This window comes from Linepithema humile, chromosome 4 (genome assembly GCF_040581485.1).
Source record: "Linepithema humile isolate Giens D197 chromosome 4, Lhum_UNIL_v1.0, whole genome shotgun sequence".
Lineage (NCBI taxonomy): Eukaryota > Metazoa > Arthropoda > Insecta > Hymenoptera > Formicidae > Linepithema > Linepithema humile.
The window spans coordinates 16,164,186-16,179,709 of record NC_090131.1 but is presented as its reverse complement, the minus strand read 5'-3'; the positions used below and the strand labels follow the sequence as shown (position 1 = coordinate 16,179,709).

At 39.3% G+C, this 15,524-nt stretch overlaps 1 protein-coding gene across 2 annotated transcripts in view; it reads right to left on the bottom strand.

The window, feature by feature from the left end:
* LOC105672253 (uncharacterized) overlaps positions 1–15,524 on the bottom strand; it is a 54,760-nt gene that overhangs the window by 7,972 nt on the left and 31,264 nt on the right. For both annotated transcript variants that reach the window (XM_067353330.1, XM_012367059.2), the window contains one exon: positions 978–1,009. Coding sequence is in view for 1 of the 2 variants with exons in the window: in XM_012367059.2 (XP_012222482.2) it covers positions 978–1,009 (32 nt within the window). In the remaining variant the exon portion in view is untranslated. The remainder of the gene's footprint in view (positions 1–977; positions 1,010–15,524) is intronic.

The window sequence follows — 15,524 nt, the reverse complement described above, 5'->3', positions numbered from 1 at the left end:
TATACATATATTTGGACAGGAATTAATGGCTATCATAAAAATAATATACAGATAAATGCAATTTGAATAGAGATATTTGTTAAATCTGTGTTTAAACGTGGAAAAAATTATACATCATATATTTACTGTATTAAAGCGTTAGCCCACGCACTTTTTTGACGCGTCACTGTCAATTAGCATGTGTTACGGTATTATAGTTTATTGATGACTGCTCGTTTGTGCTGTCACGAATGTAATTTACAACGTGCTGTCAATACGATCTCTAATTAGAATAATTGTACAGCGGATTTATGATATGTCATCTGTAAGCACCCGAGTGTACACGGTGCAGTGTTTATGGACATCCAAGCAGGAACATATTCTATTTGCATTTATAGCGACAAGTGCAGTTGTCGATAGAGTTAGGAATAAAAATATCAAGAGCAAAACGTAGTTAGAAAGAACGCAAGAATGTATTTGTATCCTTTAAGTGTTTGTAATTTAAAGCCTTTTACATTTGATATACGAAAGTAAGAAGTGAAACAAATATTTAAAAGTTATCAAATAAATGTAACATAATCATTAGGTTATTTCTTATTTTAACATTATGTTTTGTTGACTAAAATTCATTTCTGTCTACGCTACTGGATACAATGATATTTTTTGCGATAGATTAAATTTATCAAACAATCTCACCTTCACTTAAGTGGGTCAAACAATGATTGGCGTGAAGATTTTAATAATCACGCTGATAATTATCTGAATATAAACTAATACGAAAGAACACGGGGTATTTCGTTGAAAACGAGATGATATCTGCATGAATCTGTCGATAATCCGTGTAAAATATGCAGACGGCTACATACGCAATCACTCGACCTCACATGATGCGTCGCGATCTCCGATTTGAATCAGACTTTGGGCATTCGAGTAGTGTCACGGTAAGGCACAACCGTACAGATATTGTTTTAGTTTCATTATTCGAAAATCTTTCTTACCTCGTGTGCGTCCTCGAAAACCGGCGTTCCATCTGAAACAAAGAAAACGGATCTTTGTAATAAAAGTAGTTCCATCGTAGGCGTGTGTGATATACGTGCGCAGCGCGGTTAAATTGCGGGTACCGATATTTATGATTCGATTATGCACCGTGAGCAAAGAGCGATATATTTTTCGCGACAAACGCATGTCGAAGAATTGTAGGCGAACGACTTTGATGGTCGATAACGGAACTCGGTGAAATATGTTGCGATCCCTCAATGACCACCCTCGATCGTACGCGTAGATCATCGAACCGATCATATGCATCATTTGTGTGCGACGGTGATCGCTCGCTGCGCATTGAATCGCGATTTCCAAGGAATTTCGTGGAACACCTTGAGAACGTCACATAGATTATGTGATATCGGTAACTGCAGAGACATCGTGCGTATCGTGTAAGTCGACAATTTATGCTTTCATTTATTATCGAATTAAGAATACGTTGGAATTCAACTTTTATTTTTGCAAACAAGCTCCCCTGCAACGATATCCAAATTATGGTGCGACACCCTGCGAGAAGTTATTTCTATATAAATAAACGTATAAATAAACTGACAATCCTCGTAAAATTATGCATTTTAGTATCACAAAGCAAACATTCGTGCGGAATGCGAATCGGAATTAACGATTATTTTGTTTGCGAAACCGGCTGCTCTTGTTTGTCCTCGAAACAAATTTGATCGTATCCGCCGCTTTTTATGGACCCTCGTTTAAATGTTAAATTATACCCAAGTGTCGTTCGCAAATTATTGGTTGCACGGTGTGGGACCCGTTCGAAAACACGTTGCGGGAAGGAAAAGAAAAATATGTATCGTGCATTGTTCCGGGACGTTTAAGTAGGTCGTTTTTAATTACTTGGCGGACATTGGACTTCCTTAATTAGCTTGATCTTCGCTGATGGGTGATCTCGCCGGGTTTCTTTCATCCGCAACGGGAGAGAAAGTCAATTACGTCGATGACAAGTGGTAGACGCTTGCCGAGGGTTTAGTGCGTCTCCAGAGATCCTTGCGCGCAGCGTGTATAAAGTTAAGACCCTCGTACGCTCATTCCCTCGGCTCCGCTTGTCAACCGACGTCTGAGACACACAACGGCGTACGGCCGACGACGCTTCCGACATTCTCGTCTTTTTTATCGCCAAATATGAATCTCAGGTGCGCGTAGATAATCAATGTAATAAATGAATTATATCAATGTAATCACTTTTAATCAGACATATGTATATATATATATATATATATATATATTTATTTATTTATTTATTTACGTAATGCCGGGATAGTAACGACTGCAATAAGAAAATCGCGCGTAACACATTTCTGATTAGTTCTACGAACGCGTACATTTATTTTCGCGATGAAGACCGATGCTTTTTTCAACGCACATTCAGGATTTATTGAGTCGCGCCCGCGGCGCGATCCGATTTTCGGATCGTATCGAAAGAAATTAGCCGAATGGACTTGTTAAATCGCGGTCTGTCGGCGGTATTTCACCACGCCAATTACTGCTCGCCGCAATGTAATGAGGCACCGACCGGCAATTTGTTGGTGCGATTCCGCGAGATTCTCGTAATTTATCGTGCCGCGTATCGCGATCGCGAGTCTTGGTTGCCTTCCGCTTAGATCGTAAGATACAACACCTTTGACACGCAAAGGAAAATTTATATACTTGCAATTGAATATTACTAAAAATATTTTCTATAAAATTAATAATAGTTATTTTGATACCAGTTTTCACGTACATAATAAGCTGATTTATTAATGAAATGATAAAAATATATTATTCGTGCTTTGTAGAACACTCTGTGAAATTATATTTTTTCGCAAGATTATAAAATGGAATTATAAGTGAAAATAGTCGAAAGCACACAATTTACACGGCATTAGTGACAGGAAAATATAACGACATGTACCAAGCAGTAATGAAACGTAAAATTTACTTTTGCATTGGTCCTTTCGAGTCAAATCGCGCATAGAAATGTCAATTAATTAGCTAATGTGGTCCATGCATTCACTCCCGATTTCATTCGCGACACTTATTACGGCAGAAGCATTCTGCATTGAATTCAGCGTGGAAGCGTGTTGCACGATGACACGGCAATCGGTCTTCCTTAAACACGCACGGTGCACTCTACTTTCTAACGACATAAACCGCGAGCGCTTTCTGCATAATAGAACAATCAACTCCGGATGACGAAAGGCACACAGATTGTGCGCTTCGTGCGTAATGTAATTCTTGAGTAATAATGCATTTTGCTTGGCCATTACTCTCGACAATGCATTGACAGGTCCGAAAAAATACAAAGAATATTGAAATTGATTTTACTTCTACGAGAACGCATTGCAAAACTATATCGCATTGTGCAACCGTGTATGAATAGTTTGATTATTTTTACAAATAAATGATCAATTTCAGTAATATTAAGACATTAATAAGAATTGTTAGTCAAAAAACTTTTTACTTACTAAACACTGCGAAGAGATTAAAATCGTTTTACTAAAAGCGTTTAAAAATTAGCAAAATCGATCTAAAGAAAAAGAAATATCTAGTTGTTTTGTATAAATAATTATATATTATGACAAGAACGCATCCGTTCTTCATGAGAGATTCACGCACACGTCACTCATTACAAAGTATCAATTTACTAACTACATGGCCCCATTTTTCAATGACATTCTACCCGGCGACAATAGAGATGACACCAATGCGGGAACTCCGCTTCCTCGCGTGCGGCATCGTCGCACTCTCAACATTGTGCTAGCGACATTATTTACAACACAACCGGAGATGACGCTTTACCATCGCGCTCACTTCGCGTAGAAAAAAAACATTGTGATCGTTGAAACTTGATGAGAGCCGGTGAACTTTTCGATTTTTGCCGCTTTACGGTACGCGACGATTATTTTATCTATCGGGACTTTTAATTAACTGGAATTTACGAGATACGCGTTTAACAGAACATTATCCCGTGAAGAATAAAACGGTTGACAAAGCGTCATTTGCGATGTAGCGTAATTAATATCAGTCTTTAGAAAATGAACGTTCTTGTATAATAAAAACAGCGTAATGATTGGAGTGAGAGAATGATTAGAAAATTACAGTTCACGCGTAGCTAATGTGGTGGCATTAAAAAGCGGATTTTACAAGAATGAAAATTAATTTACGCGTCACTAAAGGAAGCGGCTTTTTCTATGTATAGATTCGAGTTAATAGGCTTTTACTTTCTTTGTTCGGCACTTTCCTCGGTAATACTTGCTATATAAACTTCTATTCCGTTGATTTTTTAGTTATAAATGTTAATTGCTAAACATTTTTTCGAGTATAATTAGTGCAAATAATTACACTGAATATACACGTATATCTATATATCTATAATTATTATGTAGAAAATGTTATGCAACGCGAATCTATTACGGATGTCGAAAACAACCTACAAAACGGTATAACTTGGCAACTTTAATTTCTCATGTCTGAAATATGCATGTTTGAGAAGCTTTCTAGGCCTATAAACAAATTGAACACTCTTATTTAGGTAAGATTAAGACTTTTACGTAATAAATGATTGGATAAATTAATATATACTTCATCAACTCGACACTAAATTAAAAAAAAATTTTAATCTTGATCTATGCTTGGCAAATGCTTGACGATTGCTTAATGCGCGATAAATCATTCGATATTATAATTTGAAATTTATGATAAAATCCACGCTGTGTCATCAGGTAACACAGAATGAAGGAATTTGTAGCGCGTACATTTCTCTCGTGTGATATTCATGGGAACACATGCTGGACGAACGGACGACGCGCTGATATTAATGGAGAAAAAAAACGAGACGCGTGTCTTGCTGCAGTACAGCCTGCCGTTTCCCATTTCAATGTAGCCGCACACTACTTTGAAATTATAATGGATACGCGAACGACATAATCAAATCGCAAATCAGGTTGGATTCTTACGGGCGCTCCGTGCGCGGACAAGGAAGTGATTACCATCGGCCGAAGTACACTGCACCTCTTGTTCCTTTTTTCGCCCTAGGTCGCGACGGGAAGGAACGCGAGCTGTTACAGCCCGTGGAATGAGAGGAAAATTTCGTGCTGGACGAATTGAAATCCCGGAATAGGCGCTTCCTGCTTTCGAACTTTCCGAAAAATCTGTGACGGCGCCGCCGCTGGCTATTAGCACGTAACTAGATATAAGATATGCAAGAAAGACGCGTTCTCGTGACTTATCAATCTTCCGGATTAAGCGAGCGATAAGGAAAATATAGATTAAGTGTTTAATCTTTCAGTATAATAAAATAGATTTTAATCATTGCTAATATTAATTTCTTAATTTACAAATATTTTGTCAAATAATTAAAATAATTACAGTGTGAAATAATAGAAATTTCGAAATGCAGATGTCTAATTAAAACTCGTAAAATGGTAGAAAGTCTGAACGCTGTGATAAGTGTTAGATAAGTGTAGGATCCAAGAATGAGCGACACATTTCTATCGTAGGAAGCGCTTATCACATAAATAATCATGAATGGGATAAACGCTTCGTTGTATATTCTCATCAATTCTTTAACGATTTCGACATATATAAGACCCTAGATGGTTCTCGTCTCTCGTGACGTATCCAGGAATACGTTGCCGCGCGCGAGCTACCTCGTTAATCGATGCCGTGATCACGAGTCCCGTGTACCGGCATTTGCATCTTGAGTCAACGTCACCTACAATGTCGATAATTGAACGAGCGGGTTACGTAGAACTTTATTTTTCCGAACCTCTGCACGAAGTGTTGCGAGAATCTCGTGCCATTTTTAGCGCTTAAAATGCTCAATAATCTCCAGAATTATAAATAAAATTTCATAACATAGTTTAAATAATATTGTACAATAAATTTTCTATAATTTAAATTAGAAATATTCTATCATCTAGAACTCTTGCTCAATTCACATTAACGCGACTATGTTTCGTTCCTTTAAAAATATTTCCATTACTTTTATCTTTCGCACATTATCGAATTGCAGTAAAAGTTGCATTGAGATGTTAATAGTCGATGGTATCATGAGAATCTCTCGCAGCATAGAACGTGGGAGTTGGAAGGTGGCCACACCTTTATCTTCATTGAAAGATCGCGCTGAAAAGGACTGCGGTGAGGATGCTGGGAGAAAGAGAGATAGAGGGAAGGACGCACGTCTCTCGAAAATATTTCTTGAGAGTGAAAGCATCCGGCTCACCATAATGGTGGATACACCATCGGAACAGTACCAGCCGGCGCTGCGTGTTACACGTAGTAGCGATAGCCTCGTAGGGAACGTGACGACTTTAAACTTTCGTTTAATTTATCGCGGTGTTGGCGAGAATTCAATCACGAACTTTCTCCCAAAGGGAAGTTGCGGCGAGATTGGCGAACTACATATTGCCGTATTTCCTATAAGAACTTCCTCCTTGTCTTTATGTTACTCTTTTACTTAACGCTGAGTGACAAAAATACATTCCGGCACAATACTTTTCGATCGTACCGAAATAAATCAAATCAATACTTGTCGACGGAATAAAAGCACTTTCAGCGGTCGTTATTTAACGCTCAAACTTAAAGAAAATGCAATAATAAGTGGTAATCGAGCAAATTGAAATTTCTTATGTCTCTCCGTTCTTGTTCGACTTTCTTTGATCAAGACACATGTTAGTATCGGTTTGTCTGAAGTCGCTTGAACGATAAAACGGTCCATTTTAACCGGAGGACATAGAACTGTATGGTTGCAGCAGTGTTGGCGTTGAAATTGAGTGCACAATTTTGTATAATAACATTGGCGGCATAATCAACAGTCGTTTTATCGTGCTGCAACGTCCGGCAGACAGCTCTTGAGCAATGGTTTATCATAGGTTGACGCGTCGTTATATTTCATGGGAGACTGGAGACCAAATTTGTGCAATTCGCCGGAGGGAGAATAAGAATTTCGGTGTTCTTAAGAAAGGGAAAGAGATCGCGTGGTGTAAGCCACAAATGTGTTTACGTTTACGGACACGAGAAACTTCGGTATGTAAATCGTATGCATTGCCGTACAATATGATAATATCCATATTATAGGTCTCTATTCTTCTTACGCCTCGCGGAATACTGATCAATGTTAATTTCTCTTCGCAGTTGCATTATGTTGAAAGTATACTATTACGGATGTAGACGCTCTTCTTCTATCAATTTCGCTAACTTTTGCATAAAACATGTAATGTAAGGGAAAGGAGAGAACTTTTCCATTTCACAAACGTATCATTAACTTATGCGATTCTGCGTTATACCGACGATAACTTAGTGGTTAAAAAGATGCATAATATGTTATCAAGAATCATTCATACTTTTTATCCACCTTCCAACACGAGAAGTAAATCGTGAAAGTCTGGCTTCATTCTAATGCTTTTACGTCGAGATTCATAAATATATTTCATGAGAAATGATACGCTACAAATAGCGTAACGCAATGGATAATATAATTCGAAATAGAATTATATTACTTAATTCTTTAATGACATATATAGGTCAATCGTTTTTATGCAACTTCAATCTTTTAGTTTACTAAAAAATTATATATTTAATTATATTAAATTATATATTTAATTTTTTTAAATTTCTAAATTTGTACTAATTTCTAAAAATCTTAAACTAAACGTTTAAATTTTCTAAAAATGTTTTTACCAGTTTAACATTGTCAAAATTCGACCCAGACACGAATGACTTATATATTTGATACCAAAAAACGATATGTCATTGTAAGAATTAAGAATTAATTATGTTTCGCGCGTGTAAGAATTTAATTTAGTTTCTTGTTTCATTCAGTTATCAATGATACTTCAAATATTAACAGCGGAGAGATATCTTTCAAATAATAGAATAACAGAGATGAGTCAAAAGTAATGTATCCCATTTTCGGTCATGTAAATGTCAGCATGATGATTGAAGTTGGATGAGATTGACCTTGACAGTGCGTCAACTCATTCAGCCAATGTTCTAACGATCACGGGGTCGATGCCACTTTCACGATCAGGACTATATAATTATCCTGCTGCGAGAGTTCCTGTAAAACTCGTTTTCAGCTTGAATATACGAGAAGTGGGACGTACCATCGCTCAGCTACAGAAATCAAACTGGATTAAACGGTTTTGCATATTGAAGCTTAAATTTATCAAGGTCATCATTGATTCAAATAAGGAAGAAAATTGAAGGCTAAAAATTTACTAAAATTTAATAAATGAAAGATATTCAATTTTTGTGTCTACTATAATTACTATAATTTTACTACTATAAGTACTATAATTTTAATTACTTTATCGAGTGAAATTAAAAAATTACGTAATTACGGCTGATATTCAAAATTTTAGGTATTTTCAATTACCCATTCATTATAAAAATAAAACATTTGAAGAGGGTCCTGGTGCCAATATAATTGATTATGCTTCCGAGATTCTTCCTGCAGCAGAACTTATACTTTCTCTTTATTAAAATTGCAAATACCTCGAGGCGGCACTGTTGTGTTGCTAATTGACACTTCATTTTCTTACTAGTATTTGTAGTATTGTGCTATTACTTCCAGAGTTAAATTATCTTAATGATTTGCACAATTTACAGTCGACTTCTGATTAGGTTTATAATCTCATATCTTGACGACTGATTTTACACATACAATTCTTAGATCTATCATTGATCATGATAGATTATCAATCAATTTAAACTTTCTACCGATCAATTAAATATTATAAGGCGTAAAATTTATGTTTTTAGACTAGAGTCTGAAGAATCGATATTAGATATAAAAAAACGAGAAAAAAAGAAGGCGCTGCTTCGATGTGAATAATCGAAATCGCTCCTCAACTTTCTCCCTCCATATTTTTCTCTCTCTTTCTCTCTCTCTCTCTCTCTCTCTCTCTCTCTCTCCGTCGTGACGTGCCTAACTTCCGGGTGTCACGAGATATGTATATCGAGCACAATGACGAGAATTCGCAATTCTCTCTCCCAAGGATTTTCTTTCGGTGCCAGTAGATGAGTTAACGATGCGGCGTAAATCTTCGGGAATCGTGATTCCCGTCGGGCACGATCGTTGTAAGATCGTTGCGATCTTTTCGACGGCTGCTCGGGAGAAAAGTGGCTACCGATTATCCCTGATCCAGCCAGTTCTCCACAGGACTCTTGTATAATACCTAGATCGCTCGACTGATTCTTTCCCTGCAGCAGGTTCTTTTCTCGCGATCGCGGGAGACACGTTAATGCCGCGCTGTGTAAACGGCAATTCTCCACTTAAGCACAGTTCGCTTTCATAATCCTTCCTGGAGGCCTAACCATAGCTTCATATCATTTTATTTCTGTCCAGAAGAAGTCTTTGTAGTGAAGAACGTACTCTTACTCCCGCGAGTTTAATGTGTAGCATTATTTTCACGAGAAACTTCCATGAAACTATACAGTGTGGACTGCTGCTGCGTAGACACGACGAGAGATTATCCGCTGCATTCTAGGACACGTCGCGGTTTCGAAATAAATCGATAATAGTCTGTTATTAGACCTTCGTGCGATGCGTATCGATGGCAGGTATGAAAGAATACCGTGACGAGAGAAAAAAAGTGTCTGGGAAGGACATAGCATCCTTGTTACCGTTTTCTTCCTGCATAGCTAGCCGCCGATGAGATCTAGAGCGCCCCGATCATCGGTACAAGGACGCTTTGATCGTTAAAGTGCCGCGGTAACCAATTAGTCCCGCGACGGACGGTGAGTTACGATGTATGCTTCTATTTCTCGCGCCACGCTTCATTAATCAAAGTCACGCTAACGAAGATGATGATTTTCGATAATACGTCTTTCTCTGGATAGACAATTGTCATTATCACACGATGCGATGCTGTTGTAAGAAGAGAATCAATGGCGACAGGTAGTTTACACTCGTTAAACAAAGTTTATGTTAAGGAAAGGTCAGTGATGCGTTAAAGAGCCTTTTAACCGCGCCGTGATTTATGTATTCGCGCGAATGCCATAGTTAGAAATGCCATAATCGGGAATACAGAGGTAAATTCAAACTAAAGTCACATTTGAGTTCTGCCATTTCTGAGGATTAACTGAAAGTCCAACGTATGCGCGTGTGTAATCTCAAAGACACGTGAGTTATTAAACGTATTTTCCTCGCGGTCTCATGAGAATCGTGACACATCATGAAACAGTTTCATAATACAATCTAATAATACATTTCATAAATTACTCTTCCCGCATGCATAACGCTTTTTAAAGAATAAGAAAGACGAGAGTGGCAAAATTAAATTAATGATTAATAACGTTCGAGGCAAAGCAGTTATTTTTTTACTAAAATAAAAGGAAATCAATCGACGAGTAAGAAAAGTAAGAGGTAGCTCAGGTTATTCCATGCCTGCGGTATTCGGCTGCTGAAAAGTCGCGATCGTTATTCAAACTTGGGACAACGCGTTTACAACAGTAGCAAAACGATGTAATTATTATTGCCCGGTAGCGTTTGTTGCACCAACCTGCGCCAACGCAATCAATTAGCAAGCGACAATCTAGCGACGATATTGGTTTCCCCATTAGAAGTTCAATGGTCATCGAGCATTAAAGGGCATTACCCGGAATTAGCGCGCTCCGGTTCTACAGCGCGCGCCACGCACGGAGCTTGCCAAGGCATCCTACGTGATCGAAAGTTGACCGGCGGATAATCAGTCATTTTCCTTATTGATCTGCGCACACAGAGGCGTAAATGTCAGTTGAGCGTTGCCGACTGAAATTACGCTCGGAAGCTTGGTAGGCAGAACCGGTAAAGGTATCGGCGAGAGCCCGTCGCAATGTCGCGCGGCAACGCCGAACGGTGTAACAAGGCGCATTACGTTAGCACGCGCTCCCGGTGGCGGCTTAAACAAATTTTATTAGACGCATTTCGAAACATCTGCATACCTCACTTTGCATACACGCCGTGTCTCGACGATCGCCGAGCGAGACGCATAAACGGATAAACGTCTCGGTCACCGCGACACCCTTCGCCACGCCGTTACAATCGTTTTATTTTTAGTGCGGTAAGGTTTCGCCCAGAAAAGTATCGCGCATTGTGCGCCTCGTTAGGCTGTGTGGGTGCAGCTCGCGAACGCTGCATTGCTCGGCGAAGTTGAATGATCCGCGGCGTAGGTGGTGCGCCGTCGGTGGCTACCGCTCGCTTGATAGAGGCGGGCGGCTGCCCGGGAATGCACCCGCGTGCATTCACGCGCGTGAGCGTGTCGCCTATCGATTGTTGCGGGCGGGATAATGGACATAATATGCGTGCCAAGGCTCACGAGTCACGCATGATTCCGCAGATCATGTGATCCGCGTGATAGCGATCCCCTACTTTACGTCATACACGTGTAGGAAACTGCGACTCGCGAGAGTGACGAACGCACTTACGCATTGCGCGTCGGTGAGAAGCGCGTGTACTTTCACACGCGATCTTGCCATCTTCGGTGTCCTTGTCGATTTTTCTGCGCGTTTAACGGTTAATAAGCGGTAAATTTACGCCGTTCACGTATCCCGATGCACTTTCGCGACCCGCGATACATCATTTACGAGATAAATGGCGCGCCGTGAATGACGCCAGAATCCGCATATATAATAATTTGGAATAAAATTATCGTAATGTCACTGGTAGCCAGTATATTATTCATTGAATTCGTAATATCGCTAATAAGAGAATTAATATATTGCTAATTGTAACAACTATTATAGCAAATAACAAGTTTACTAAAGAGAAATAATTCGAGAAATGATATTTTCAAATTAAACTGTTATGGAGAAAGCTTGAAATATAATTGAAAGTCTAAAAATAAATCATTTTTTAAAGATATCTCTTGTATCAATTTCATATATTCACGCATGATTAATTGAGACAATCGACATTGATTGAAATTGCATAATTGACTATTTAACATATTAGGTCAGTGTTTCAAGCATGAAATTTGAATAGCTGTGATAACAATCATACGCGTGCTTACATATGCATACCTGAATACGAACAGGTAGCAGATAGCCTCTAGGTATGTTAACCATGTTCTATTTTGAATGACAGATTTGGTTCTTGCGCTCACAAGAGCGTCCACGGAAACGCAAGCTACACACAAATTGCCGAGCTTTTAACGCTTCACATTCACGTACAGGGCTTTGCTTTTTCGCGGTAAAACCCGCGGCGAATGCGGTTTGTTACACATCAATCACTCTACTTGGCGAAACTGTTTCAGTAATATCTACTCAGCAGGTCGCCGCATACTGTTTCGAGCAGCGTGTAGCTGACTGGCGCGTGTTTCAGATTTTGCAAAGCGATATATATGCAAATCTGCAGAAAACCGGCCGTCGTTTATGATGTAGTCGCGCAACGATTTTTTGGAGAATAAAGACTTTGTTCTGCTTTTGACGATCACGTCTCTACGTTGCGATATCACGCGCACTGTCTATTCGACTTGTCGACATAATTAATCGTTTCCCGGACACAATTTGTCAGTAACAACTAATGATTAGAAAGTGCGTACAGATTAAAATAATATTAGAGTATAATCAATTATGGAGTCATAATGAAGGATCCTTGATCGATAATTCGCACTTTGTGGCACTGCTATTAGCCTGCGATTGCCTTTTGTTGCAGGTGGCAGAGTATAAAGCGAGATGCGCTTTCACGTGAGTCCGAAGCTTTCGCGTGCGTATAGAAAGCCGATACGAACAATTGATCGATCGCATGGCATCGGGTTATCGGTATAATCGGCGAGCGTGTGAGTTTAAGCGTGCGGGAGGATAAACGAGTTGACTCGTCGGGACTCCGGTGAAAGTAAACGAAAAATGATCTGGTTATCATGAGAACGAGCTCTCGCAGATACTTTCTTTCGCATTACGGTGTTAGCATCGTTCATGCGCACTGTTCATCCGAGTTGCGAAGCAACTGGAGCGGGAGAGTCTTTCTTTCTGGCCAGACAGCCAGATAATGAATCGCGATCCTAATCGGTTCTCATTAACACGTCTGGCAGAGCCCCCAGGTCGGATCGGCCACGCAGATTACTTTATTTATCGACGCGTTTTCCTGGTTCCGGCTTATTGTTGCAACGTTTTCGTAATTCAACCGTAATCCTCGACGCGCTTCCTATTCTCATTTCTTTCGAGCTCGAATGTTCTACATTCACACAGCATTTTTGTAGTAATTTTGACGCAATATTAAATACTGACGATTAAGACTCAAGTGTTTCTCTCATCACACGCAGATAATTGTGACATTATCTAAGTTATATTTGTCTCATTATCATCTTACAATTAGATTATTTAATAGAGTGCTAGTATTGCAGACATACAAGTTAAATTGCACTTGATTATTATATTTCATGCGCGGCTAAGATACATTGTAAACAAATTCGGTAAATTTACACAACTAAGATGTAAAAATTACATAATAAATAACGAAAATATACTAAATAAATAGTATAAAATTTATGAAATTATGTAAATTTACATTATATGTTTAGTAAATTAGTTGTTATCTTAGTTGTGTAAATTTATCGACTTTTTTTACAATGTAGCTGCATCGTCGCTTGATTGTTTGCTTTTTTAATCTTTTTTTAGTATAATATACATTTTATTTTCTTCATGTACTACGCGCTTATCTTTGCTATTATGGAATCACTTTCACGCAACATCTCACAGAGAGAATCTCCAGCAATGCGTGGTCACGATATCTCTCTCCGCTACGACCGAAGAACATCGCGCAAAAACGCGCAGTGGCAAGCCATCACTTCCTGTTTAATGTAACTTTCTTAGCTCATTCTGCCGTAGGTTCTTGCCGATGTTCTAATGACTTCCTTGAAATCACTGCGCTCAAAGAGTAACCCCGGTCATGTAACATTACTTACTGTAAACTACAAATGCGTACTGAGTTCGGATCAACGCGATAATAAATTAAGAATCAACATAGCTGATACGAAAAGAACGTATCGTATACTCATGTGACCCAAAAAAAAAAAAAAAAAAAAAAAAAACAGAGTACAGTATTGCGTTCAATAAAAATCGCCAAAGGAGGAAAGAAGAATGGTTTGAATTTATAGCGGTTCTTGACCGACGTCGTTTCTGTCGCCATCCATTTCGGCGTTAAACGACGAAAAACACATCCGCATTTTTTTTTTTTGACCGTGACGTAAATATCGCGAATACACACACTCGCGGATGAGTAATCCCACAACTCGTCGAGTGAAAGACATTCCGGTCTGACTGGAGAAAGTGGCCGATCGTCGAACGGAGGCCGATGCCGTACCTCGGGCTCATCCTGTCGTCCGTGAATCGTTATCGCGTATCGGACGCGTGATCGACGCTGCCGGATCGCCTGCACGCGATGATTTACGGCCGGGCGTTTAAGGATCACGGGTACGATGAATGGGCGCGATCGCGCATCCATCGCTCTTTCGCCGGATAATGAATTGCCACTCGTTTATCTAGAATAGCGAATTCCGGAGCGCCGATCATGGGCTGGAATAACATCCCCGCTCTGTAAAACGCGCTGGGCTCTGCGGTCTTCTTTTTTCACCCCGCGGCCCGGCCCCGGCGCGGGGTTAATATATCGATAATACGAGGCAATTTGTCAAGAACCGCGCGTAACCGTATGCGATCTCTCAACGGTTCTTGATTACCGCGATACGAGAAAGTAGAAGATTAGAATCGCTCTACCGCGGCGATACTTCGGTGCGGTTGGTACTTAGCTCAGTGCCGGCTGCTGCAGTTCCATAATCGGAAGATCAGTTCTTGCGCTCTTGTTGTCTAATAACATCATTTTTGCCGGTTATTATCTAATGGTACTTTCGAACTGCAACGTGCAATGTTCGTAAAAACAAAAAAAAAAAAAAAAAGATATAACAACGTGATGTAAGAATGTAAGTTCGATTGTGAGTTCCGTTTGTATTCTCACACAACTTCCCGCGATTAGCTTTCTCTTGTGATAATTGAATCTCTAAGCACTGCTCCGTCTTAATTCGCTGAATAAATTAAAGCTTGCACATTCGCTACGGTAGCCTGCATGTCGTTTTGATATATTGTCTCAAGTAATGATTTTACTAAATTAATTTTGTTTCTTTTATTTTAATCAAACGAACAATGAAACAATTTATACAGATATAATCACGGCCTTCGAGAAAAATGTGGCATGCTAATATAAAGTATCAACTCTTCAAATGGATAGTAGATGACGATTTCCTGGTTACTACAGCAAGCTCGTTCCGTCAGTGCGATAAATTACAGACTCGCCATTACAAATTACATGCCCTTATATAGTCAACCGGCTGTGAAATGTCTCTTGTTCGCCATTTTCGTCAGCTATTACGTTAGTATAGAAGAACATGCGGACGCTATGCGGATGCACACGAGAAAGAACGCACTAAAGCCGGCGACAAGGCTAATGAATACATTAGACAAGATTCGATCGAGTACGGTTTAAGTTTTTCGAAATTCTATATCGCTAATTTTATTTCAAACATATCATATATTTT